We start from the raw sequence: 24,996 nt of genomic DNA on the forward strand, positions 1-24,996 counted from the left end.
GCATCCTCAACCTATCGAGACAGGCCAACAATAATCATGGGATAATTAGCTTTCCTGGAAAGCTTCACAGTAATATTCACAGAACAGAACTATTTTCCGCTATGATTTAAACGCCATCATTTTTGTTATCTGCAGAAAAGACTAGGCGACTGTTCAGTTCATTTGAGGCTGGGTACATCTGAAGTGCCGTATGGGAAAAGCGCAACAAAGCTAAGAAGAATACACGATAGATGATAAGACATGTACAGTTTACAGACAAAATAGAACGAAACGATAGCTAACGGACCTCTTACGGATCCTTAATGCTTCGCTAAATTCCTCGAGCTTTTTCTCATAACTTTGGCAGCGCCCCTAAGCAATTATAACGATGTTCAGACATCGGTGTTTTCTGCTTATCATAACCATCGTGTGCTCCGTCTGAGATAATTAATCATAAAAAGTAGACAATGTTGATTGTTTTGTACGTGAAGGCCACGTCTGATTGCATGAAATCCCTCCAACGCATATATTCATGCAGTCGATGCTCATATCTGTATTTAATTTTCGAAAAAAAGGAGCAATTATGTTAATATAACAATAGCACGAATGTGGTTTACATGAAATTTTCCTGTTTTCTGGTGGGATATCCGCTACCCTCCATGACTATCTGTTTGCCGCTTCTGCTGGTGTTTTCTGTTTGCCTTCCCTGGACTGGTGCCCACAATAACGAAATTGGCCAGCCTACAAATGGGCGTGTGACGGATCCAAAATCACGATACAGCTGACCTCAACTTTTTGTTGTCTATTTATGCATCGATTGGTACGCACGCCAAGCGACGAAGTTCCCACGCATCAGGCACGAATTAATTCTCTCCAAAACGATTAGTAACGATGAGAGGGTAAACCACTCCTAGAAGATGATGTATTTCTACGCAAAAACACTCAATAGATTATATTCAGCTCATTTACGTGTAGTATAATTGTTATGTGTCTTACCGATAAAGTCAACTTTGTGGGACGCACCGATTTGAATAGTTCTTGCTCATGCAAAATGGCCTGATTTAGAGGTGCTTCTGGAACCGTTCTGCGAGCGAAAAACGTTCAATCGTAAAACACCGAAACCGCTGCCCAGCCGAGTTAGCATGTAATTTATTGAACGTTGAATTGGATTAGAGAAAAAACCACGACTTAACCGTCAAGTGGTTATACCCTGTCAATTATTTTGAAATAGCAGCTTTAGGTCCACCCTTGGCTTAGACCTTGGGGTCACTGGTTCCGCCGACATTTGTAACTAAATGAACAAATAGACACGGCTTTAACGGTAACTAGTCTTTCCTTGTGATTATATAACCTGTATGAATTGGGTGAGCTGCCCAAACGAGCCAACGTGTTGTATAGAATGGTCGAAACTTCTATCTGATCGTCAAGAGACGATATTCGCAGTGGCAGTCATTTTGCTGAAAAAATGGAGGGTGCTAGGTAAAAAAAAACAGCTAGAAGTTACCGCTTGAGACGCGAATAGGTGATCCAATAATATATACCTCACGACATAGCCGGATTCATATATTTAATAGGATACCTACACTTTAGTTTATGGGCATGTAATACCTAGGTCAAATATTGATGCGGCTCCCTTAGAATGTTTGCGCTTAGGAACTAATCACGTTCAAGCATGTTGAGGCTCGTGTCACCACCGGGACCATCTGTACTAAACGCTAGTGACGACAACAAAGGAGCCTACTGATCGGCAAACAAAACGAAAATTAGATTAGGATTTATGTGGTAAATGTTGATAAACTATTCTACGCTCAGTCATCGGGAACGGCTGAAAGCAGTTGAACAGCGTCAGTGTATTACTATCAGTGTAAAACGCGAAGCGTCCTTGACCGGTGCGAAGGAAAATGAAAGATTATGTTACACCTTAACTTGGTCCTGATCATTCTCGCTGAACCGTGATTAGTAACTTGACCATGGTGAACATTTTCGCCCAGTAATGTGCTAGATATCTTCTTAACAATCTCAATACATTCGAAGAACAGCAAACATAATAATAGCAGCGTACTAATTCATGTAATACAAAAAACTACGCTCGTTGTTTTCAAGTTATTATCTTACCGTGTATCAGTAAACTGTGATAGAAAATTTCGTCAATGGTACTAATCGATCGAAGGTACGATTCCGGATAGCATAATGCTGTACCTTTTTTTCGTATGATTTTGCAGAATCCCGATTGCGGCGGATATTATGTGACTCAGAGGCAGTGGACGCCCACCAAGGTATCAAGTTGAAACGATGCTTTTAACTCTACCCTGTAGCAGCTCGCAAGATTTGAACCAGAAGAGTTCTAAATGAATTGAATTTTCTGCAGTGATAAGGTTCAAATGGCGAGACGCACCCATGCTAGCTAGCTAGCTCCCCAATATATCATTTTCGACATGAAATAAATTGAAAATTTGCGTCAAACATTGTTAATCTTCCCTATGGGTGCCCTCTTATGTCACTTGACGATTGTAGAGTTGTATCCCAGTTTAACAGGTCGAATAGGTAGTTAAAGCTAAGTGAGAATGCGTCATCAGAAAACCAACCGAATGTTGACTGGACAAAAACTTACCAGAAAAAAACTAACAAAAATTTAAATAGTCGGTTTTCTTATTGGTTGTTTAAGCTTTAACCTTTCTTGTTTTAACTTCGCTTTTATGTTCCACAGCCACGTGCACCAATTTCGGCAGATTTCCAAACGCCGGGACCTGGCTCGTTTAATATTCCTTCTACCATTGGAAAAAACGCCAATCAAGTAGTGAAAGGAAAAAGCCCCTCGTACACCTTCGGAGCGAAGTAAGTGCTTCTTTTATTTGTCCCTTTGTATTTAGACCCGGAGCAATATCGTAATTTTCGAGAATTAAGGGGGAGCAGTGGATGGATGTAGGCATATGTTTTAAAAACTCGTTAAGCTTACAGGTAAAGTAGAGGTAGGGGTTAGGTTGAAGAATAGTTATTCACGTATAAAGACGAAGTGTATAGATACATAGAAATGAAATTTATTGGAAAGCACTCATTCGTATACACTGATGGCATCACAACGTCAAACATTCACACTGGCGTAACTGATCAGAGATGGCCTCTAGGTAACGTTGTGCACAGCATGAAGTATTTAAATGCTGACAGGCGTCGTCGGGCTACATTTTCATAGTGGGCATTATCCGTTCATCTACTATTTATTTTTGGCATTAGAAGAGAGCTAATTCTTTCTAAAACAAAGTAGCAAATCTACCGTCAATTTAAAAAGTGCATTGTTTTTGCAATTTTAGCGAAAGTCGGCTATTATGCAATGCCTTCACGCGGGACACGCCCCCCCCCCCCCCCTACCCCACCAACAGTCCGTCATTTCTAAAAGAAGACCCACAAACTTATTATGGCGGAAAACAGAGTGTGGTTTTCGCAATTTTGTATATATATATATATATATATATATTAATTTCCTACTGGGTCGTTCAAACAAACTTCAACGCGTCTTTGCAATATTTATACAATTTTGTTTGAATTTTTTCGGTCGTTTCAAGCACTCATATTTTGGGCTATTCGACCTGTTTCAAGCCTAAGACTTTTGTAAAGTACTTGAACGACACGAATATATATCTGCCAATCAAGCTTGAAATACACTTACTATTTAGTGAGCTATCAGCGGAGTAAAGAAAGAATATTTTGAAAATTTAGCTGCAGATCCTGAATCTAGGCTGTAGTTGCAATCAATGGCAGTTATATTAAGTATATGTAAAGTAAGTACGATATTGTTAGCAGGTTGCTTCTGCTCAAGTACAACCTTAGACACTGAGGGGAAAATGTCACTCTAGATGCTTTAGGTGTAATGGGTATATGCAAAAACTTCTCTGAAAACTGCAAAGTTAAATCCCATTATCCTATATAATCCTATTAAACTCCAACGTACATAACAGTTTATTGAACGAGTAATATCTGTATAAATTGAAGTGATTTTTGTCCTAAACAAAAAATGCACGCATACTTAATTATGTTCGTTATTATAATCTCATTTGTTACGGCAAAATAGTATAGTAAATTTCTAGCCTAAGGTATTATATAATTTTTAGCCGTGGAGTTCTTAAGACGATGAGATGCTCATGCTCGACGATCCCTCCGCAAATCGTACTAAAGGAATATATATCATCTATGACATGGCGGCAGTTTAATGTCAAAATTTAAATTGACTTAATATATTACTGTCTCATATAACGCTCCAAATGAATGGCGCCTAAATTCAAAAAAGTCATTCGACCGCGTTCATTTGTTAGTGATGCCACCATGCCCACCGACTAGTTAGAGCGTAAACCTCTGCGTGTTTTTCAAACGAGATTGTCAATAACCTCTGTTGGGGACCATCGTTGTGAAATAATCACCACCAGGGGGCGCGACCTAGCGTTTTCCTACTAAGCCTAGCTTACATATCATCTAAATATAATGGTTCGATATTTCAGTAGCACGACTTCGCTTTCGATACGCACGCACATATTTATTATACATGCGCGACACTACAGCAAGGACAAAATTTAGTGTGCATATGCAATTTGGCTAACTCTAGTTTCATATGCTTAAATTTCATCGAATTTAAATCTTGGACATTACACATAGACGCATGATTTACGTGATTTCTATCTACGCAATACAGGATCGAAGAGAAAACGAGCAAGGTGGTTCCAGGACCCGGAAGTTACAACATCGCAGGTCTCTCAGAGAAGGGCAAGGATACCTGTGCGGCACCAACTATAGCAGCCAAACTCAAGGTACTTAGTAATTTTGTGCGCAAATAAACAAGGAATAAAAGCAGGCGAACTAAATATTGTATCAAGTTCAGTCAGTAAACGCTAGCCTTGAGGTATCAAGACTAAACTAGCACGTGAGTTACACTGGCCTTTTCTACCGCTCGTCGTCCGCTTGAATGCGTTTTTGGCCTGGAAACAAAAACGGCACAGATTGGTTTACCATTTATAATCACCGTCGAACAATTCTTTTGTAATAAGCCGATCTTTGTGATATTGGCCGACTCCTCTATCATATATAAATAGGAACCAGAGCCGTTCAAGACGCCAGCACCTGGTGCCTACAACCCTGATAAGTCCGACTGCGTGATTCATATCGCGGCCCCTCGCTACACGTTCGGTTCAAAGCTTAAAGAGCACGCCCCTGACGATATACCCGGTAGGTTTCAGAGAGCTTTTTCCGTAGCTAGTAAGCACAAGAAACAAATTACAGGGATACATTAGAATGATTCACTCGTATGGACTTTATGCGCACGACAGGTCGTGTTTGCGAGAACAAACTTCATGTTCTAGGAATTAAGAAGAACATAAGGTAAGCTATCACTGCCACTTTCAAAGTATTTAAACATAACTGAATCATGATTCGTACGTCCCATCTAAGGTGTGTTTTCGGCTTGTTTGCTTCGCAAGACTAAGACAAACTGTCGGCTTCCAATTTAAATCAAGGACGTTTGAGGGTTTAAAACGAAAAAGAGGAAAGAAAGACGAATTTTATACGAAAATATCTACAGGAGAATCGCAAATAGAAATGCCGCCAAGTTGCCCGCTCAACCCCGGACGCCGCAGCTTAACGCGAGAACGAAGCCGCGAACGAAGTGCGAAGAGTCCTCAAAGCGCTCGCGTCATCTACGATTGTGATCCTGGTACTACTAAACAAAAAAATACTAAGTAAAGCTAAAACACCTTCACTGACTCTAGCACCTTTCTCATCTGATACGGCCGCTTTTTGCTGCTGACTTTTTTGAAGATGATTTAAATTGGGCATGGGAGTCTTTCTATGATTTTGATTGAAGCATTTTCCTACTGACCCCTGTAAATCTACAGTTTTCAAAGCGGAGCAGTTTATTGGCTTACTGAAGAAGAGTTCGATTTAATGTAGTGGCATTAGTTCAGGGGACCATTGTTCGGTAACAGAACCTCCGAGCATACATGTGGTTACACCTCCTATACTTTACCTGTCTTGCGGTATCTTCGCCTCACAAAGAACATAACTGATTACAATATTACTTTTAAAATTAGCCTAAATACCTGGTTATTCCACTATACGAACTGATAAGCAAACCTGTCAAACAATGTTAGCGTTGCTTGGCGACGTCAGCTGTTTATATCTTATTTTTTTCAGCTTAGACGTTCAATTAGCGTTAGTGACAAGACCATTGTCCTGTACAAGCTGCGATCAATTCTTTTGTATAATAAGTTGTTTTTTTTTTTTTTGTTTTATGTTATCTCCTCATCACGTCACGTCTTTGTAGCGTTGTCCCTTGGTTTTCACTTTATTGCATTGGCAGCCTTTTTCTAGGCCTTTGTGGTACTACTCGTTTATTTAAATCGTCTTCGGCGTTGGCTTGTACGCCATCGAACTACAGCTAAGCGATGCTGCCAATAGCTGTCGGTGGATACTATGTATATATATATATATATATATATATATAACTATATGTACCTATCGTCAGTCTGTTATTCAAAGACGATGGCACATTGTAGACGTTTGCTTTTCCTATTTAGTGTTGAAATGACGATATTTGCAAAGTTGCGCCGCTGGCCGGCACTTCCGGTCGCCGCTTGGACCGAGCTTGGACGGCCTTCGGCGCGAGGCCGAAACAAGCTCGGCCTTTTTGTCCTGTGAGGATTGCCGCTGCTGTAGTATTACGATAGTATTACGATTGCTCCTACGGCAGCCGTCAGCGTAGAGCAAGTAGCAGCGGCAGATCACGACATGTCTAATTTGAAGCTACGGAAAACACCAGTCTACCTGGTTGGATTGACCGACGCTCAGCAACTGCTGTACTGTATCGTCGCATACAATGCGTCATTGAAGGTCTCCCTTTTGCCTTTGACGTCCGGGGCCTTTTGTCTCGGCGTTTCAGCTGACACCGTTGTTACCATCAACGGGCAAAGCCACACGCATATACACAACCATTCTTTGCGCGCACCTGCACCCTTCTTTTTTGTTTTGTTTATCGTCATTAGCACCAATGCTATCACCACAGAGAGCAGTAGTTGCTCATACGAAGAACGCCAAACGGTGTAGAGCTTTTACTTCTGAACAGCTCAGCGTCACCAAGTACACCAACGTGAATCATGCACCCAGGTAAATGGCACGGCAAACATTTCCCTATCTTCATCATTCGCTTGTTCTTCTTAGTGTCTTCAGCTTCTATAACGTTCGCGTAAATGCATGCCGAATGATAGACTAATGATCGTTATTTTGCCAATTATACATAGTATTATTTAGCGCGCCGCTTTTTCATCTTATCATCGCATTAGCGTTATGTTGATTATCATCACAAGTTCGTGTTGAAGCCAGCCAGCCAGCCAGCCATACTGCAAACTCGTATTTCTGATACTTCTGTTTTCTGTAGAGGGTTATGTGACTTATCTGTATATCTATTCGTGTGTTATTACTAATGGTCATGCGACTTCGCCGGTGTTTCGAGCCTGATTTATGTGTAATGTGATTTATGTGGGCAATGCAGCTACTTCATTCGCCATTTAAGCTAGCTGAAATTGTTGGTTCTTCTTATCATCACTGTTTTCTCTAGTGTCCTTAGCAATCACGTAATACCGAACGACGAAATTCTAAAGGAATAATCGTCTTTCGATCAATCAATCAATCAATCGTTCCTTCAACACACGGTCGCATAGGCTAAGGCCGTTTTTGGCACTGACTCTCAATCGCAACTGGGATCTAGGCTTCAGAAGTGACGAGTGCGTTATTGTGAAATCGCTCGCCCCTTGTTGCAGCGAACCGCGTATGATAGCTTACTGTATAAAATGGTCGACCGACGGTGTGGAAGTTCAAACTTGAGTAAAAGTATATGTAGGGCGTTCGTAGTGAGACTAGTGTCCGGAAGCTTATTAAGATCGTATTAACTAGTTCTGACCGTACGTGTATAGTATGTGTAAAAATATGTTATACGTACTAATAGGGTTCTCTGATTATGCGATCTTTTCTCCTGTATGTGTTAACACTGTCTATTCACGACTCCGGAAGCTATGCACATCTTTTATATTAATATGGTATTTTAGTTTCGAATGGATTTGAATGAAAAAATCTAACATATTGAGCTTGGGTACGTCTAGCTGCATATTCGCCTAATATATACGCTATGCATGCAGTCTCTACCTTACAAATAAAAGTCAACTAACGTCAGTGGACTTGTCTGGGTTTTAAGGCTGGGTTTATGGCTTATAGCAGGAATGTCAATGCACTAACATAACGTGTCGCGCCCTAAACACGCATAATAAACGCATAACATATGCTTTTCACGTCATCACAGAAAAACGAGGCATTTTGGCGATTGGGCTTTTTGTCAGAGTCGTAATAGCTTTAGTGGGTCAAGCTAACGCGTATTCTTCGCAGGGCCAGGATACTACGAGCCAGAACGTGCGGACGCAGCTCGCTACTCGAGAACGCCAGGTTTCTCCATCCGAGGTCGGTCGCATAGCCCCCCTCCGAACGATTACCCAAGTAAGTGTCCACGTACCCAGCAACCTGTGCTTTTAGGAAGCCTGCACCAACCAACAAAAATTTTATGCTACACTAGTCCAAATGTTTTGAAGGTAACATGCAACCTTAGAAATTATGCATTGCTAAAGTCAATCATTGGTTGCATTCATAAAGTTATGTTCTATAATATATTAACGATTTGCAGGCCCAGCTGAGTACACACCAGAAAGAGCAGACCCACTGCGATACGCGAGTCCTCCTAGATATTCATTTGGATCAAGGCTTCGAGACCACGAGGGAAGCGAACCAGATCCAGGTGAGGCCTGAAAACCACTTTTCTAATGAAGTCATATGTCTCTATTTATAAATATATGCGCATTCTTATAACAGGTTCGTTTTCTGAGCATTTTTATGAACCTGTTTGCGAGCATTTACTATATTTGTTTCGAAGCGCAACCTTGTGCTCGATTCCCACCTTTCACAGACGTTTTCAATTCTGTTTAGGTCCCCATCACTTTAATGGCCTAATCAGGCACCAAGTAGAAGCTACCTTCTTAGTTTATAATTATCTTGAGCGATATACGACATTATATCTAATAATAAAGTAACATCAAAGGATGAAAAAAATGTTTCAGCACCTAATTCGTACCGAATCGAGCGTGCAGACAATCTCCGTTTTCGAAGTCCACCTCGTTGGTCATTTCGTTGCTCGCGACCCATTCAACAATTGCCAGATACGCCTCCACCAAATTCGTATAGGGTAGAGAGTTGCGACAAACAGAGATACCCAAGTCCGCCGAAGCACTCGATTAGGGGTAATCGAAATTCCTTTCCGGTGAGTAAAACTAGCCCGGGTAGTACTCACTGCCTTCGTTAAGCACTGCTTCACGCGATCAGCTCTCGGCATATAACGAACTATGCTTATGCCCAGGCTCTCGTGTCACCGCTGCGTCGGACGCATAGCAACGAATTATATTCGTACGAGTATTATGGTTCTTCTAACAGATAAAACAGATGTTCGAATGCTACATTTCAATGTTTGTTTACTGTCTGGGTTGCTATAGAATACGGACTCCGTTGAACCTTTACGGGTTTGGTGCATCGAGAACAAGTAGATGTTAGCCTGGTGGTGACAGACAGATGATCACTATAGCGTATTTGTCGAGTAGCATTGTTTAAGTAGCGCGTTCAATAGCAGCGCCTAAAGATCTATCTAAAATAAGATACACTGATTTCTGCTCAACTGTTGTGTGTCTTGGGCATGTGTGCATACTGAAAAAGTGTTCGTATTTTCCGCCAGTCATTCGATAAGGAGCGAGAAGACGTTCCTGGTCCGGGGCATTACGAGCCAAGTTTTTACGGGACGATTCCTAGGGCAGTGAACCTCGCCAACAAGCTGGAACCACCAAACATCGGCCGTCAACAACAACACCTTCGGTAGTGCATGTCTATAATAAAAGAGATTATAGAAGCTGCATTCATTTCCACTATTTTTGTTTGACGAATATCTGTAAATATCTAATCAAAGGCTTGTATGTATGCTCCAACACGGCAGGTGAGGCTTTCTATGAAGGATCTTTCAACATATTTGCAAATTTTTTTTAGCAGAATTAGCCTTAATATCACCCGCTCTTTATCATTGTATTTTGAATTACCACTTTCGATGTCTCTTAGCTAGCGAGGTCAACAAATAATTCATACACGAGCTTATAACTTTGGCGGTTAATGATGGTCACTCTCATTTTTCATCTCTATATCAAGGTACCTGAAACGGGCCGATGCAGATTTACCACCTAAATTCAAGTTCATAGACGACCCCATTGACGAACCGGTTAAAAGAAAACGAAGCGGTAAGACATCGATCTTCATTCTCTACCAATGATAAATCGTATTTACTCATAGAATCACAGCTTTTGCTCAGTAATTCGGCGGTGCAACTGCTACAACTGAAACCAATGCTTACGGTAGGGCTTGATACTAAGAATATTTGAATCTTCTAAGTAAATCTTTTATTAACTTAATAAAAACGAGTGGCATAGTAAAACTTAGGTTTTACGAAAAATCGTTACCTGCCGCACCGTTACATGTGGCACGAAGCTGAAATATATGTAGAACACTAAATATATAAGGTTATATTTGGTGGTTATATGATGTTTAAAAGATACAACACCGGCGACAGTAAATCATGAATGAGCTTAGGTGTAAGTGGATTGGCTGGAGTGCCATGTTGATTGAAAGTACCTCTACATAGTGCAGATTTTTAAACCGCATCCAACTGTTCTAGATTGAAAACTGGACTGGTGCAATTAGTCTGTATGATGGTGGTTAAATAAAGTTACTAGAACTGAATTTATCTCAGTTTCGACAGTTTTACAGACAACAAAGCTTCACTCTCAGTTGAGTGATACTAGCTTCTTAACATAACTAAATGGCTTCATCAATATCATCAACTTTTGTAAGTTATCATTATCTTGGGGTCTGTGCAGACGCTGTTTGATCATATTATGGAGACGCTTAAAAACGGTAATTACACGTAGTCGGGCACTGTTCTGCTGTTTGATTTGGAGGAAGCGAGAATCGTATAACCTGTGTCGTGTCGTATCATCCTCCAGAACATCATCGCGGACAGCTCTACAACAAGTCAGCCTGCAGAATTTGTGCTTTTCAGAACAAAAAAGGTCCTGGTTTCCCTCGTTTGCTTCCGTCCAGCTAAGGCAAACGAAGTTGAAGAAGACAACGGGACAGCATCATTCGCCCGAAAAGACGGCCGACAAAAACGAAAAAAGTATCAGCAGCAGCACCAACAACAACAAAGAAATAAGGGAAGAACAGGACAACGACCAGAATCCTCAAAGCCTAAAGGTGACTATAATTCGATTCTTGTTAAACAAGAATAACAATATGGGTGTTACAGGTTTTTAGAAAAATATTTTTGGTTCGCAAGAATGCAAGAAAAGTGAAGTGAGAGCTCCGAACACCAGAGGGAGCATTTTTATACAAGTTTTCCTATGAAGAACGTCACTAGGCGCATTCTTATAGCACATAGAGCCTAGTAACATCGTTGCGAAGTTGTCATTACTGGATATATTCACTCAGATTTGATGGGTCCACCGAAGACGCCAGTCGGAACACTGAAAGTAGCTGAGAGCTTTCCAGTGGAGCGTCTCTACTGTGAGGTTCGGCATGATCTTCATCGAATGAACCTCTCATATTAAAAGACGTCCAAAGAACCAAGCGACCTTGAGCACAGGGGCGGTGTGTCTCACGTCCGCTGTGTGGGGCGAAAGTTTCCATACAGAAAATCATATTCGAGTTGTACAGTGTGCCTTATCGTGAAATATTCGGTTTGACACGATTACAGGGTCGTGTGGGAACTCGATCCTCGTGGACGTCTCCACTCAAACAGCGACACTCGAAGAGCGGAACCAACTTCCCTTCCCAGGGCAAGACCCAGAACTTTTTCGAACCCCTTCCAAGTCAGTCATCTACCGCTGCACAGCCGTCGACCCTGAGTAGGTTTGTTTTCGAAACACCTCAACATGTCCTACAGTTTAGGTAAAAACTTGATTTTGAAGCTATGTTTACACCTACCTCCGAATACATTTGCATTGAAACTGAAATTCACGACCACGAAGTCGCTTTATACAACCTCTTGCGTACCAAGTTGTCTCTGTTGAGGTTATACATAGCCACGGCATGAAAGGGCCTTTCATCAAACTTCAACGTACGCAGTATTTACGATGATTAGCATGCATATAGAAGGTGCTCTGTCCTTACAAATTTCTATTATCTGTTGTGTAATATATATATATATGTTGTTATATTTTATTATCTATAACTATGATTATTGAAGAAATAAGATCCGCACCCCTCAAGTATAGAATTTCATAATTTATTTACGAAGCCCTAGAGTGTACCTGAAACGCTTGGCTAAAAGAGTTCGAGAGATGTGTTTCTTTCTGGAAAAATTAAACCATTATTGAATAATCTATTGTTAGCTTCGAAAGGGCTTAATTAACTGTTCTCAGTCATGGGTAATAATCAGGAGACGATTAATTCTACATGCCGAATAGTTTGTCACCTATTGTACTTTGTTGATTTCGTTTCCACCACCTGCAGCCTCTAGGCCGCTTTCGTGGGCGGAGCGGTCGCTAGTAGAAGGTCGAAGAGAGTCGCGGCCGCTTGAGCGAGATAGGGACTCGAAGGGCAAGAAGACAATCAGCAGCAGTAGTTATAATAACAAATGCGTATCGGCGAAGGGCGGAAAGACAAAAAGTTTACTTAAGCGAAGTCTCAGCTTCGGGGCTAGGGATAGAACGGATCGTCGTGAAGACGCAACAGCAGTAAGTGGGGGTCGAACTGCAACGTTTGGCCCTCGGCGAGGTCATTCGGTGGAATCCCTGAGAATGATGCCACCTTGTTTTGAGTCTTATTGCTTTCCGACGAAATCGTTCGCCCAGAAGACGGTTTATGCTTGCAGCGTTGGTTAGTATATTCGCCTAGAAGTGTACCGAACTTGTCTCCCTAAAAAACGAGCCTCATGGTCGGCGAGCCACAACCTTTGAAAAATAACAAGTGACAATAACCACTCCTTATTTACAAACTACTGGTAGATCGCTCTGACGGTTATCCTCGAGTTAGGTTATTCGACCCAGGATAATAGTGAATCGTGAATAATAAATATCGAAATTTACCTAATGACTGAACAGATTAGATAATAAGTAGTAGCTAAATAGTTCAAGCAACTATGTAATATTTGCATTTTGATACGCCGGACACTGCGTAGGCGGTGATTTTGAACGATGGCCAAGTCTTCGCCGAATGCGAGACACTACCCCAGCACCAGGTGAATATTATATTGAACGTGCAGACCCTCTCGTACGACCTGTATCGCCTGCTTATTCGTTTGGTGGGAGACCAGCAGAGCGACGTCCTCGAACGATTCATCCAGCTCCGTGTGACTATCTACCAGATCGGGCTGATCACATGGTATCCTCTAACGAAATTAAGCACTTGACTAACTGAAATAACAAATTTACACCTTATCTGGGATCAGTCAGGGTCAGGTGCTATGGCTAAAACAGTCTGTTAAAAAATGACGCCGAAAGCGACCGGGGGAAATTGGGAGGCCGGAACACTTACTGAGAAAAGGCGAGGAAGCGGGCGGGGGGCAAGCTGGAACCTAGCTTTAACAATAGTGAAAAAAAAAAACAGGCTTAGGTTAAAGTAGGGATGAGAGAGGTAAGTAGATTAGGAATTATATATATATGACGTGCTGAATACTAATATCTTTATGCCATGCCCTAGGCACAGACAGACGTGATACGCCGATGCGTGCTTTTAGCTAGTTGATCCCAATTAGCGTCGAAGATTTCGAGCCCGAAAGATGCAACAGGGCAGCGACATGAAACAAGTATAGCGTTGATTCATAGATAACACGATATAATATCTGCGTGGAGTTGAATAGAATGAATCGTTTTATTCACGTTTGGTCCATCTTCAAGCTCCATTTTATGTGACAAGTGTAAGCACGCGTGCTTGACCATAGGGTCTTCACGATATCTGCTTTTTTGTATTTTACTGCCTAGATTTGACGAAAGAGCCCTGCGTAGCGCAACTCGCCAGTCCGATGTACGTAGTAGACCTATTTTCGTCCCCCCACGCAATATACATGTCGAAATTTTAGATGTGACACAAAACCAAAATAGTTAGCGTACGATTTATTACATAACCCGAAGTCAGCTCACTCTAGTATTTCATAGATTCGACTGATTTTCCCTAATTCATCTTAGAAAGTATACATGACATATATGCATGTGTCTTAACCATTGCAATTGTAATTTGATGGATATTTTGCCCGCAGGTTTTCACGAGTGCTCCATCATTTTCCTTCCGCTCAAAGACAGCTGATCCGGAAGTGATCTTCAATGAGCGCTTTTTCAACGCGCCATTTTCTCCGTAGCCATCTTATCTTAAGTAAAGGAACTTCACATGAACGACATTAACCCTACGCTTTGACTCAGCTGTTATCCGCCCACGGCCCTCTAAGACATGACTTTTTCTTAATTTATTTGACACCACTCTACTATGCACCAGCGTTACGGCAATGCGTGTAAAATGGCCTTTTCTAAGTAAGTATTTAGTATTTTTATGTATACTTACTTCTAAATTGTATTTTTATAGACGCTAGAGGCTAACGTTAGATGTGGAAAGAGAGATGCGCCTCTGATAATAGGTCCCCGTCTGCGAAGCCGTAGTCTGCTGGTTCGAATCCGGCAACAGGACGTACGTACCCGCCAGGCCTTACGCCCAATCACTCGATACTAATATGAAACAGGATTTCCCGCGTTACCACGCGCCTACTTGTTCTATTTTCTAATATCATGAACCACTATAATTACTGCACAGTGATTTTTTTTCTTAATCTTAGTCACCCTCTGAACTAGCTTATTGTAAGAGCGTAATTAGATAATGGTTAAGTTTTTGTAAGTAACAAAACATAATCATATTTTCCTGACGTCTTAATAAGCTAGCGTTCCATAAATATGAATGGCAATGCCCCTTTTGCTCCAGATTTGTTGCACAAGATGCGGCGCCCCAGGACCATTTATATCGTCGCAACAACGTCGACGCCGCGGTGAACCGCTATGGGAATGCACGTTAAAACTGGCTTCATCTGGATGACCTCGCCATCCATTAGGATACTTTTGGATACCGAAAAATATAGAACCGACGATACCGTGGCAGTAATAATCTGTTATACGACAGTACCACTCTACTTGCTGCGAGTCGTTTTATCAGATTTTAGAAAACAGTAAATTATCCATAACAGTTTTGTATGCGATCTTGTGGTTCGCACACCACCCAAATATCTATTCGAATCTTAAAATATATCGAGAATAAAGGTCAACAAAACTATCGGTGTTCGTTTGCTTTATATATTGTCCGCGGTGTGAAGACTATTTGACAAAGGCAGTATATTAACGCGGTTTTACGTTACAGAGGGCGTCATCTTTAGTACCGATTTTATCATCATCTTACTTAGCAGGCGGCCACCGGGTCCTCCTTTCCCACTTTATATCTTTAGAATAATAATATGCTTGAATGAGTGCTACATAAGTTTCGTTCAGGCAAAATAATGTGCGTACGTTTACCCGGAATCGGTTATACTAATGTACATATCAGCAAGCGGTCAAGGTGCGTTTCTGTAAACGCGTGTAGTAACGAGATGACCCTTTCCAAAAAATCGCATCATTTCTCTCCTCGCAAAATACACATTATAGCATTGACTGTTTTCGAATATCCACTGCCCATTTCAATATGCCAACATGAGCATTAAGGGATTCGATGTTTCGAACAAAAAAAAATGGAGCAATCTTGCAGAGTCCCATACTCATGTATAATGGTAGTATAGAGGACACAACTTCACTGTCTCATCACTGTGATCCTTTATGGAAAATCACTATAAGCTAGAAAGCGCTACAACCCTTTAACGGATGGACCGACAATCATTTTTTCTGCTGCTTTGAGTAAATAATTTGCACTCGAACTTGAGACCTTTTGTAAAAGTGGCTATTAGAAGGTTACGTTACCCTAGGAATATTTCTCCTAAAGTGATCTAGTTTATATCGCAGGGCTGTATTGGAACAAGACAAAAGCGGAATAGAAGTGTCTGCACTGAGCTTGTTGGTGACCAGCATGTAGAAGTGTACGTTTCTCTAACTAGATCATTATGTACGTATCATCGTCATGGGAAAACCTTTGCGTGCATGGGAAAAGCGTTTGGTCCCTTATGGGGCAATTGCTGACAGCGCCTGGTCGTCAGGCGCCGGAAAACTCTACTGCCTGCGACGGCGCAGCCCTGTGTTCAAATAAAAAGTGACTGTTCCAAGTACAACGGCGTGCCGGGCAAAAAGCGCCATATAATCAAAAACAACAATAAGCTTGAAGATCATGAATTATCTTGTGATGCCACACCGACAAAGGTTTACCCATCCCAAAATCAGGGGAAAAATGGCGTTATATCTTGCTCTTCGCTCAACTTCGGCAACATTTTTAACTGTAAATCAAATAAGATTGAGGAGGTTGCTTATCCGATCGGTTATTGCCGTTACAAAGTATCCAGCGATAATCAGAACTGTGACAAATTGGCTTACATTAATAAGTTTTTGGCATACACAAAATGTTATGCTTTAAGTTTCATATTCACGCGCCAAATGTAAAGGCTTTGGCAAAATCATGCCGTGTTGGATCTTAACGAAGGTTCTGTCCGGGCTCACAAGACAATTTAACGTAACTTTAACTAAATTCAGAAAGAATAGGTAATTCTTTCTGAATTTGGCTTTTCTTCAGAAGGGCTTCCTTTTGTAATCACTCACAAGACCTGGATACTGAAAATATCCTTGAGTTATTGCATTATTATCGGCGTGGTTTTGAAGAACCCGAGAAAACCTATGCCGACGATCGTAAGTAGGTTTACAATAACCTCCATATTTACTATGGACTATCCAACATAGAGTCTCTTCATCTATTCACACTCGCTTTTGGACTTTTTCGAGTAACTTATTTTCTTCGTGGTGTTATTTCTGGACGAGAGATACGGACCTATTTTTTTGCTATCTTGTGATTTCTCTGATGATTTTACTCTGTAATACCAACGTGGTGGTGGCGGCGGCGGAGATGACGACGCTGTGTTGTAACATCCGTCTTTTTTTAGTAGACGGATTACATTTTACGGAACAGTTTTTAGTCCAAAGTAAATACTTACTAAAAATAGTATTTACTTTGGACTAGAAACTACATTACTGTACTGTTGATATATTTTTTTGCTTCCAATTATTATTAATAACAATTCCTACCCGATTAACGATTGTGATTTACCTTTGCTTTAAGTTGAGAGTTGAAAGGACCTTACTCATTCTACAATGCTGGCTTTCGCATCTCGTTACGACATGCCTCAAGGCGTAATGTGCATACTATTTCTTACGTTACGGTTCAGAAGGAGCCTATATTTTACCCACTCAACGGCTTTTTATGCAAAAACACTTATTATCAATGGCTATCACTGAAAACATTAAGCTCTGCAGTTGTACGTGTATACATACACACACACACACGATAATCTCTTTTTATTTCTTCATTCTAAAGAATCAATAGATGCGGTTCCAGCGCCGAGAAAAACACATATGTAAATTACTAATTTTAATAGGCTATATTCGTTCGTTTAGTAAAGTTAAAAATAAAAACCGTGGAGTTCGGCCGATGTATCTTAGATTCAATTCGATGTTTTGACGCTCATCTATATTTTCCTTCAATTTGCTCGTTATTTCTAATCGTTTTTTGTTCGTCCGACGCCTGGCGTGTGTCGTTATCAGACACTTCACAACTATCGTCTGGACTGATAGATATAGTCCCCATTTGAAATCGCGTTCTTTGACAGACAACAATGTAAATGGCACCAGATGTCCGTTTAAGTTGTAACAGGACAATAGTCCTCTTTTTGAGTCCACATATTACTGACGACTTTTTGCTTCACTTGCACCCTTCGGCATAAACGATTCAGAGTTTCGCGTGTACGTACATCGTAGCTGGCAGGTCCTCCGCCTAGGAACACACTTCGGTATAACAGGCCGAAGGTCACAAACACTCGTTCTGGATAACTATATTGTCTCGAGTTTAAAATCCAATTTGTGTAAAACTACGGAAGACACTAGGTTCGTCCCTCCTAGAGTGATGTGTCTTACCAAATGGTGGCAGCTATACACAACGAAAATAGTAGATTCATGTACCACAGTCACGTTTGTTTTCCTCCTCTTCAGTAGCGTTTTAATATTAATATTTTTTCTTGCAATACATTACAGCGCCAGGTAAATATAACCCTCCACCGGCAGACGCCTACAAGAAAAAGAGTCCTTCGTACAGCCTTAGTTATAGGACGACGATTCCGACAGATCATACAGCTAAACCTGGACCAGGACAATACACTCCTGAAAGGGTACGTACGAAATGATTCTAATCTTTTGAGCGGACAATATTTGAAAAATTAGCAATTTATTACCTTAATTTTGTCTAAAAGTGGCTAATAATAATAATAATAATAAACTATTATAATGTATATATATATATACACACATTATGATAGTTTAAATAATGTCATAGTCCGTATTTCCTTCTATATATGTGGTCTTCTGCATAACAGTCTAGATAAAAATCGTGACATGTTGGATATCTAACTAATGTGTTTGTCTGGAGTAAGCCTGTTTACTGATTATTCTATGTTCCTGTACCATTTTTTAATTGAACTTTATATATTTAAATTCAATTGTAGGTGTTCGTGAACAAATTGTCTGCACCACGTTTCAGTTTTGGTATTCGCCACAGCCCGTGCGCTGAAACCAAATAGGATCTACTTACTTATTAAGGTGCACGAAGGCAGAAAAATACAGGAACAGGAATACCCAACGTTTGCGATACAACGGAAGGCATGTAAAATGGAGAGGACTACCGCGTACTGGTTATGGATTCTGGACAACAGATGACAACGCCGCGTGCGTACACCCTTAAGTGCCTCTCTACCCAGGATTCTGTTATAAATTGTGGGTGTCCATCTCTAGAACACGGAAGCTTATTTTACGTCATATACGTAAAAACAATTTATTCGTTTAATGGCCTGAAATTATCGACGTAGCAGTTGTCTATTAGAATAGAAGAAACCCTTGAAGCTGTCTAGACTTATATCGGCCTTGATTTTGTTAAAACGGACTATTTCGTATTGATACCGCTAAAAGGTAGATAAGATTCCGGCACCCGTACTGCAAACAAATGACGAATTTCTTTATATACTCAATTGAATCGATGGTTGGCACATACTATGCATTTCGAATGTGACACACCCCGTAACGCAAGCGTGAATTCAATACGACCCGTAGCAACCGATCGACACAATTGTATGTATCTAATTAAGACATTTTCACGCATTATATGACGGATTTCGGGGGCCGTCTACTGGGGCCCATAATAAACATGGCTTTTAAAGTACAACGGCAGCGTCGGCACGACGCTGATTTTGTAGGCAGTTACGTAGTCGGATACGCTACTGATTCAGCACATAAAAGTGGGTATTTCGACAAATTCAGCAAAACAGCGTAAGGTAGATTTATGAAACAGATGGCTACTGACGCCAATGGAATATTATTCATCTTCTTTAGTACGAGTTTCCAATTTGGCGTATCTGTACATTTACTCAGCTCATATAAATTACAGTTCGGTAATATGTAACGTGAATACTATTAAATACTGTTCGGCTATCCAGTTTTCTAGAGAACATCGTTTCAGGGAGTTTTTAAATTGAAAGCTATTGTATTTGGACGTGTTGTGTCTGCGATCATGCTAACGTTACATTTTCATTTACATACTAGAAAGGAAAAAAAAAGATGATATTATATATCGAGTCACGGAATGGTAGACATCTTGGCAAAAAAAAATATCGTCTCAACACACGCTGTCACTGGGCAACACACGGTATCGTGTAGGACAACCAGTAACATCGTGTTATGGGAATTATAAACATATACACGTACGGATGTTATAATCTTAGCACGCGACCAGCATTAATTGATTTGATCAACTGTTAAGATTAAAGCTCAAATAGAGTTACAAAGTGCGGAATCATAACTTGAGGTCTAGAAACTTGAACAACTTTAATCGCGCTATATCTCTTCAAATTTTGATCGTAGTAATGCTATATTGTTAAAAAAAAAAAAAAAAAAAAACAAGATTTTCAATTTGCATCTATACATCTTTAATGAATGAAAAAAATTAACTCTCAGAGTTCGCCTGAAATAAAGTACCAGCTAGCTTATACAATGGTCTCTTTTTCATTTTGACAGGACCCTCTGCAGTAGAGCGGGACCCTGCTGGAGTCAAAACGTAAATAATTACTATTTATATTGCGTTATAGTCGAGAAGGCAATAACAAGTACGTCCTGTTACAATCCAGTCCAGATCTACCGGCAGCATATTCCGTACGTTTACTTAGCGGGATGTCGCTCGTTTCCATTTGCCTATATCCTTAATGACAGCAAATACAAAATCACATTGATTTGGACGCATATTTTTAGCTTTATTTTAGTTCAAAATAACCTTACGCCATCTTGAGCGCTACACTTATACGAGTTTATATGAGGGTCCGCGTATGTACAATGGATGGCTTAGGAATACCCGTCCCCAAAAGCTATGGACTTTGTCGGTAACACTTCAAACATAGGCCTATACATCCGTTCACAGGGTACGCCATATAATGTCATTAAAATTCAACATGACATATACTTAAATTTGCTTTTCCTCCTTAGAGTGAAAAGGGATCGTTTTTATTGACGGGTAAACGAAACAGAAAATCTTTTCCACAGGGGTATTGCCGCTGAATATGATATTGTGTTATTTATTACTTCGATGTCATTGGCCGTTCGTCAGGGACATAAACGCACGTATGGACTCTGCTGTGTTAACGACTAAGGACTTCTATTTACACTTGAGCATCGAACCAAATAAATCTAACGATTACCGTTTCATAATCTCTATATTGATATACGGAGACAATTGGTTAGCTGAAATTAGATTAGAGAAAGCTGTCAAATACTATGAATCAGCCACGAGTGGACGTAATCAATAGTGTGTGTGTGGGGGGAAGACCTTAAGTTTGATCTTCAGTGAAACACGCTTGGCGTCGCTTGAGCATCATGTGCACCACAGGTGGAATTATATACTTGAACAAAAAAAAGTTAACAACAAATCACTCTGTATCTTTTCAAACAATCTGTTTCTGACAAACAACAACGGCAGTCGTCTAGTGTTTTTCCAAGGACTACATCTATATTAATTTCATCGGGGAAAGCGCATCCCCCAGAGAAGACAAAGAACAATCAGATGTAAAAATTGTGCACAGTAATTATAACGATAGCTCGCACTGCTCGTACATTTTCAATTAGAGTGTATTGATTTGATTGAATTGGCCAGAGATATGTGTGTATGACAAGGATTTAATTGCTGCGTAAGTTTTAGTGGAATAAGATCAACTTTTTTTTTTTTTTTTTTTTTTTTTTTTTAGCCATAATCAGGGTTTATAGTTGGGTGATTAATCGATTCTTCTGTTGAAAAATATAGATTTACCTGGAAAGTTATTACTGCAGTTATGTCCTTACATAACATCGGCTTTCACAAGACAACTGTTGCAAGGAAAACGTTCCACGTCTTGTCCAAAACATAAACCTTTTTTTTGCTGCGTACCTGAACCACAGATGTTTCAACCTACTCGAATAGAATGGACGTTACATTAGAAATCTATACATTTACAAGGATTTATACATCTTTGTCGTTCAACAGACAGTTTATATTACTGAATCGTATAATCTCCAATCACTTTCGGCGTCTTTAGTGAAGTAGATGTATGCAGTTGTCATCAATCATGTACGTATTCGTCTAACTGTGTTTTGTTAACCCGCGAGCAGTCGTCACAGTCACGTTTCGAGCGACGTGACGCCATACTCCGGGAAACCCGACCTCATTGGCGGTTTCTGATGCGTTTCTACCGCGGTGAAGAACAATTGAGCCTGGTAACTTTGCTTGTAAAAAGCAAAAATTAACTTCGATATTTGATTATTAGTATTATTATTCCGAAGTCTTCGTCTCCGAAGTGCTTCGCTGCGCACAGGATATTACTTTCTGGGAACCCTGTTCAGTGACATACTTAGTAAGCTCACCCATCCTCGGGATCATGCATGAACTTGACCCACCTGAAAGTCTCAATGACGTGTCACGATGGGACATAATTTTAGCCAGCAGGAACTGAACTATTCTAGCTTGTCTAACAGAATATGGCTGGAAACTTGAGTTGGGCTCCGGGTTCCGCGACGATCAATCCTACATCCTCTATATCCTTTCTCCAGAATCTTAGGTAGACTCTGGCAGGAAGGTAGAGAGCTTTCTAATTGCAACCTTTGCAGTAGCAAGAGCAATTTATATACTAGGCCACTAATACTGTTATACGATGTGAACCTTTTGACTACAAAGGTGGTCTAGAATATCTGAAGTCTACTCTCGTGACGTTAAAGAATCTGTGCACTTCGCGCCATGTTAGATGCGCTGATATGGTGTTTGCAGGTTGACGATGACGGGTTCTTCTACGGCGGGTTTTAAAGTCTTTCAAAGCCACTATACTTCATCAAGTATGGCGCATTTTATCACTCAACTCTATTATTATGTGCATTAATTTTTTACCTATACCTATTAAGGCTTGAAATGGAGCGCAAGTAAGGTCTTTATCTATAATAAAATTATAGAGCGCTCGTGTCGTTTTGTACTTGACGTGCGACTTCAGCTGTTGAAAAATACCTGTGCGGTCACCTAACCTAAATAGAAATGATGCGATCGCTGCGCCCCCTGACCGCCGCCGCATCAAACTGGCTATTGAATGTCTAGAGCTGTAATGGTTGTATTATATGGATAAGTCGTCGTAAACAATGATAGAAACTGCCATTCAGACTCTTCTTCATCTTTTGTCCACCAAGTCTTGCGCAAGAAGATTACAAAAATATCATAATATAGTATTAAGTTATGGATTTCATTTAACCAAAGTATTTGTCCCAGCAGCAGCTAACCGTTAGTATATTTATGTCCCGTTTTCTGACCGCGTAACATGGGTTCCTTTGTCAACTAACAACAGCTTATCAGTCTTCGTGATGACAAAACTGCGTCTCTTAAGATTTGATAATGATGATAAAGTCAAAAACAGTATACATCTGCATTGTTTATATGGCAATTACTTCACTGGTGGCAGGTGTCACTTAAATTGCTGGTGCCGCCTTCCGCCTCTTCTATCCAGATGGACATTACTACTGGTTATGATTCGTATCGACATTGCCTTTTGGAATATATCCTTCTTCCTTAGAACGGCTCTAAACCAAAATCGTTGAGTCATCTGACGCGTCTAGGTTTTCACTGCTCCCCTGTAACGTGTACGTAAAAATGCCTTTAACGTTCGTTGTCTGTCACTGTCTCAAAGGAGCTTTTCTGTAATTGTAAAGAACAGCTGTAACTTTTTTTTTTTTCGTAAAAGTGCTAAAAGCTATCATCTTCGCGTGCTCTGGTGAGGCGATTGCTCCGACTGTGTCGGACCATTGAAGGCTCATACGCCCATGTCTGAGCGCAGTATGTTGACAAAGACCATTCTGCTCCGAAGTCGTCTTAAACGTACTCTCTTTTTTACGATCCAAGATGTTGCAGGCGGGACTAGCAAAAATAAATAGTTTCAGTACTAGTTAATCAAACTATGAGTTGTATTCTACATCTATACCTGCACTGATATGGATGGACTTCCGGACGACGAGTGCGGTAATCGCCTGATTGGAGTCGATACACGGCTCTTACTGCTAAGCTTGTGGCCTGTGTTATCCATTGAAGAGCATGTTGCAGCCAAGGACGGCGGTGATGTGACGCTCGATGTTTTTGTTGTGAGAGATCCTATTGAGGCAATCAAACTCGTAAATATATCAGTAATAATTTAGGAGAAATAAGCTGCTGCTATGTGATTTATAGACTGATACTTTTTATCTAGCGTATAAATAAACCGATGAAGGTGCGATAGAACCTATTGCTACAGGCTAGCCAGCTACGTTGTTCTCGATTGTCAGTACATGTAATATGTGTAATTCTCTAAATGAAAATCTAGAGAAGATCATCGGGGTGTTATTACCTTCAGTGGTTAGTCCACCTGTAGCACTGACTGTTCCCAGTGATACTGTAGTAGCAGCAGCAGCTTCTCTTTCGTGAAGATCGTCAAGGCTTCCGGCGGCCGACTCGTCAACATCTGTTGTTGAAAGCTGATCGTCATCGGAGCCTTGACCAGACTGCGACGGTTGTAGTGTCGGTAGATCCGAGGTCAGCAATGCCCTAGTGAAAAAGAAAAACCAAAAAAAAAGCTCGCAGGTACATGTTTATGCGATTGTATCAGCTCTTCGAGTAGGTCACAGCCTTATACCTACCAGCGAACAGGAGTGCTTCATTACCCATTTGTGAACTATCTTCGCTCTACAATCACGTGTTATAAGCTTGAGCTATACCAGGTCACCAGCCACAATTTTCATTGAGCGTTTTTAATAGTAAAGATCCACATAGTACTGATGCGGCGCTACAACGCGGAGAAGAGTTCGAAACTTTACTAGAAGTTTCGTACTAAAAGTACACATAGTGCATAAGGTGATTTAATTCGAGCAAACAAGCCATTCGAAATACTGCTATCACTGTTACTTACTTCTCTTTCTGTAGATTTTCGATGTGATTTGTAAGGATGGTTTCTTCGAACTGATCTTCGGGACCAGCGCGATTCTTTTCCTCTGCCAAAAACATGCGTGATGATCTGGAATAGAAGTATGAATTACAGATTAGTAGTGACAAACAACATAAAATGACGATTTCTGGTTACTTTCTCGTTGTAAATATGACTCGCTGCCCGATGGAGCA

The 24,996-nt window shown here is 40.6% G+C and overlaps 3 protein-coding genes and 1 long non-coding RNA gene across 8 annotated transcripts in view; 2 read left to right on the plus strand and 2 right to left on the minus strand.

Moving 5' to 3' along the window:
* Positions 1-20,346, plus strand: part of LOC147752571 (uncharacterized) — a 33,869-nt gene extending 13,523 nt beyond the window's left edge. The window contains exons 2-7 of the mRNA XM_086971234.1: positions 2,202-2,255; positions 2,687-2,814; positions 4,661-4,775; positions 5,058-5,190; positions 18,342-18,475; positions 18,809-20,346. Coding sequence (XP_086827360.1) covers positions 2,202-2,255; positions 2,687-2,814; positions 4,661-4,775; positions 5,058-5,190; positions 18,342-18,475; positions 18,809-18,883 — 639 coding nt within the window. The 3' untranslated portion in view covers positions 18,884-20,346. The remainder of the gene's footprint in view (positions 1-2,201; positions 2,256-2,686; positions 2,815-4,660; positions 4,776-5,057; positions 5,191-18,341; positions 18,476-18,808) is intronic.
* On the plus strand, positions 5,428-15,399 carry LOC111267232 (uncharacterized). 3 transcript variants are annotated; one of them, XM_086971231.1, is made up of 12 exons: positions 5,428-5,674; positions 8,395-8,502; positions 8,687-8,797; positions 9,117-9,316; positions 9,782-9,918; positions 10,243-10,331; positions 11,150-11,343; positions 11,843-11,993; positions 12,601-12,966; positions 13,268-13,470; positions 14,345-14,612; positions 15,055-15,399. In XM_086971231.1, exons 1-11 carry the CDS (start codon positions 5,560-5,562, stop codon positions 14,441-14,443), a joined length of 1,773 nt encoding a protein of 590 aa, XP_086827357.1. In that variant the 5' UTR covers positions 5,428-5,559; the 3' UTR covers positions 14,444-14,612; positions 15,055-15,399. The 3 variants fall into 3 exon arrangements, with proteins under 3 accessions (XP_086827357.1, XP_086827359.1, XP_086827358.1); XM_086971233.1 differs by having other exon boundaries at positions 13,268-13,327; XM_086971232.1 differs by lacking the exon at positions 5,428-5,674 and adding an exon at positions 6,451-7,122.
* LOC147752572 (uncharacterized) lies at positions 8,182-9,262 on the minus strand. The gene is made up of 3 exons (XR_015313705.1): positions 9,131-9,262; positions 8,705-8,804; positions 8,182-8,543 (listed from the first exon to the last, which is right to left on the minus strand). It is a non-coding gene; the product is annotated as an uncharacterized LOC147752572 (long non-coding RNA).
* The window catches only part of LOC111267228 (unconventional myosin-IXb), a 35,391-nt gene continuing 30,628 nt past the window's right edge, over positions 20,234-24,996 (minus strand). Inside the window, exons 35-39 of one of the 3 annotated variants that reach the window (XR_002684491.2) lie at positions 24,788-24,892; positions 24,230-24,426; positions 23,831-23,997; positions 23,301-23,483; positions 20,234-20,550 (exon numbers count right to left, since the gene is read on the minus strand). Coding sequence is in view for 2 of the 3 variants with exons in the window: in XM_022845325.2 (XP_022701060.1) it covers positions 23,433-23,483; positions 23,831-23,997; positions 24,230-24,426; positions 24,788-24,892 (520 nt within the window). In the remaining variant the exon portion in view is untranslated. Of the gene's footprint in view, positions 23,484-23,830; positions 23,998-24,229; positions 24,427-24,787; positions 24,893-24,996 lie in introns of all 3 variants that reach the window. The other 2 variants (XM_022845326.2, XM_022845325.2) reach the window with 2 other exon arrangements.

This window comes from Varroa jacobsoni, unplaced genomic scaffold (assembly GCF_002532875.2).
Source record: "Varroa jacobsoni isolate VJ856 unplaced genomic scaffold, vjacob_1.0 scaffold_1159, whole genome shotgun sequence".
In the NCBI taxonomy this organism is placed as follows: domain Eukaryota; kingdom Metazoa; phylum Arthropoda; class Arachnida; order Mesostigmata; family Varroidae; genus Varroa; species Varroa jacobsoni.

Bases quoted from the DNA above. Each gene is read 5' to 3' on its own strand.
- LOC111267232 (XM_086971231.1), top strand. From the start codon at position 5,560: ATGCCGCCAAGTTGCCCGCTCAACCCCGGACGCCGCAGCTTAACGCGA. The intron at 9,919-10,242 runs GTAGTGCATGTC...CTCTATATCAAG, and splicing joins CGTCAACAACAACACCTTCG to GTACCTGAAACGGGCCGATG. The intron at 11,344-11,842 runs GTGACTATAATT...ACACGATTACAG, and splicing joins AGAATCCTCAAAGCCTAAAG to GGTCGTGTGGGAACTCGATC.